The sequence below is a fragment of the Tachysurus vachellii genome, chromosome 25, assembly GCF_030014155.1.
Source record: "Tachysurus vachellii isolate PV-2020 chromosome 25, HZAU_Pvac_v1, whole genome shotgun sequence".
Lineage (NCBI taxonomy): Eukaryota > Metazoa > Chordata > Actinopteri > Siluriformes > Bagridae > Tachysurus > Tachysurus vachellii.
This window is the reverse complement of record NC_083484.1, coordinates 612,501-615,000: the sequence shown is the minus strand read 5'-3', so window position 1 is coordinate 615,000 and position 2,500 is coordinate 612,501. Positions and strand designations below refer to the sequence as shown.

Sequence of the window (2,500 nt, the reverse complement as noted above, 5' to 3'; positions counted from 1 at the left end):
ATGTGGAGAAGAGGACCTGATTGAGAGCACCTACATGGTACAGTGAGGTGGAGTCCGAGCTCGGGGTGGACATGGACTCCTGACGCAGGACCTCCATCTGTAGGGCCGGCAGCAGGCCGTAGTGGGAGGGGCTACTGCTCTTCTCGCTTTTCTTCTTGGTCCGTTTGCCCGTGTCACGCTTAGCGCTGCGTCCGGTCAGATATTCCTCTGGAACCTTCTCTTCGTTTATGTAGCGGAGCATCGAGTTATCTAAGAGAGGAACAGCGACATCAGGAGTTACAGAGTGTTTATCGTAATGTGAATATAAACTGTGTAAAAGAGTGAAATATTTCCTGCAGAAGCAACCGTGTAGAACCTTATCAGAGAGGGTTCCAAGCTACACATCATTAATTATCCAAGGAATTATTAAGGAACTCTTGAAGATCCATCTCATATATAAATAAACTCCTGACATATTAGGCATAAAGTAATGGAGCTTGGGTTCTTTAAGGGTTCTTTAAAGATTCACTAGATATTTAAAATCAGTGGGTTATAACTGATTATTACTCATTATTTTCTTCTTAACATAAAGAACCTTAGAGTTGGAATTTGAGCTTCTTTGTACCTGGGAAACATTTACTGTACATAAAAAAGGTTCTTCAGGGGTTTACTGGATAATTAAGGGTTCTTACCCTAATAAAGGGTTATATTTGAAGCACTGTACTGCAGGGTTCTACACCGATCACCCTGATCTGAGTGACTAACAAATCATCAGCTCGGTTCCTCAGATCTGATCACCAGATCTCTAAATCCCAAGCTCTTCTTTTTCAGTTCCAAATTCAGTATCGTGAGCATGCTGTACTTCCGCCTCCTCGTTCCTCTGTTGCACAGCAGCAGCCAATCGGACCTAAAAGCCGCCCCGACACCGAGATCTGCTGTCAAGGTCTCCATGGAAACAGCATGCGCGATGCATGAAAAATCGGAAACCCCTCGTAGTGCCTGGAGACGGTCCAGCGGTAATTAATTACTCTCTGATTAATGCACTAATCACAAATTCAAAGAGTTTGTTTGGGTCGCTGAAGAGAGAAGGAGAAGGGAGCGAGGCAGGGAGCGAGGTTGGGAGCGAGGCAGGGAGCGAGGCAGAGAGCGAGGCAGAGAGCATGAGTCTGATTTAGAGCTTGCTCTCTGTTTGAATTGCTGCAGATGAAGTGCACAGGCTGAGTGTTTTGTGTAGCTCGATGGAGGCAGAGAAAAAAGAGAGAGCTCAGAGAAAGCAGTGCTCTCGATCTTCACCCTCATCACCCGTCCTCACATTCTCTCAATCTCTCTCTCTATTCATCTTCCTGCATTCTAGCTGTCATTCTGTAAACTTTCTGCCTGCACGGTTTGCCCAGAATTTTCCGGAAAGCGAGAAAGAACCAGTGAAAGAAAGAAAGAAAGGGATTGTGGGGGTGGAAAGGAAAGAGCCATCACAGCACTAATCTCCTCACAAAGCAGCGACGGAGCAGTTTAATGCGATCAAACAGCAGCTGGAAAACACGGCGTTGTGATCCGAACCACACACACACACACACACACACACACACACACACACACACAACCACAACCACAACCACGGCGAGGCTCTACCACACCCACATGTCTCAATTTAGTAAATAACCTACAAAAGAAAATAGTGAGCGTGGGAAAGGGGGATGAAGAAAACGACAGGAATGTGGAATTATACAGAACAAACGGATGAATGAAAATCCTGAGCTGTTCATAATAAGAGTGAAAGGAACTCGAATCCCTCTCTCTACTCTTTCTGGTGTGTGTGTGTGTGTTTGTGTGTGTGTCTGTGTGTGTGTGTGTGTGTCTGTGTGTGTGTGTGTCTGTGTGTGTGTGTCTGTGTGTGGTGTATGTGTGTATGTGTCTGTGTGTGTGTGTGTCTGTGTGTGTGTGTGTGTGTATGTGTGTGTGTCTGTGTGTGTCTGTGTGTGTGTGTGTGTGTCTGTGTGTGTGTGTGTCTGTGTGTGTGTGTCTGTGTGTGGTGTATGTGTGTATGTGTGTGTGTGTCTGTGTGTGTGTGTCTGTGTGTGTGTGTGTGTGTGTGTGTATGTGTGTGTGTGTATGTGTTTGTGTGTGTGTGTGTCTGTGTGTGTGTGTGTCTGTGTGTGTGTCTGTGTGTGTGCGTATGTGTGTGTCTGTCTGTGTGTGTGTGTGTGTGTATGTGTGTGTGTGTATGTGTGTGTCTGTGTGTGTGCGTGTCTGTGTGTGTGTGTGCTTATGTGTGTGTGTGTATGTGTGTGTGTGCTTATGTGTGTGTGTATGTGTGTGTGTGTCTGTGTGTGTGTCTGTGTGTGTGTGTGTGTGTGTGTGTGTGTCTGTGTGTGTGTGTGTGTGTATGTGTGTCTGTGTGTGTGTGTGTGTCTGTGTGTGTGTGCTTATGTGTGTGTGTGTATGTGTGTGTGCTTATGTGTGTGTGTGTGTCTGTGTGTGTGTGTGTGTGTGTGTGTGTGTGTGTGTGTGTGTGTGTGTGTGT

The 2,500-nt window shown here is 46.2% G+C and overlaps 1 protein-coding gene across 3 annotated transcripts in view; it reads right to left on the bottom strand.

Annotated features, from left to right (window-relative positions):
• cnksr2a (connector enhancer of kinase suppressor of Ras 2a) overlaps positions 1–2,500 on the bottom strand; it is a 61,817-nt gene that overhangs the window by 23,456 nt on the left and 35,861 nt on the right. For all 3 annotated transcript variants that reach the window (XM_060862210.1, XM_060862211.1, XM_060862213.1), the window contains exon 13: positions 35–249. In XM_060862210.1, coding sequence (XP_060718193.1) covers positions 35–249 — 215 coding nt within the window. The remainder of the gene's footprint in view (positions 1–34; positions 250–2,500) is intronic.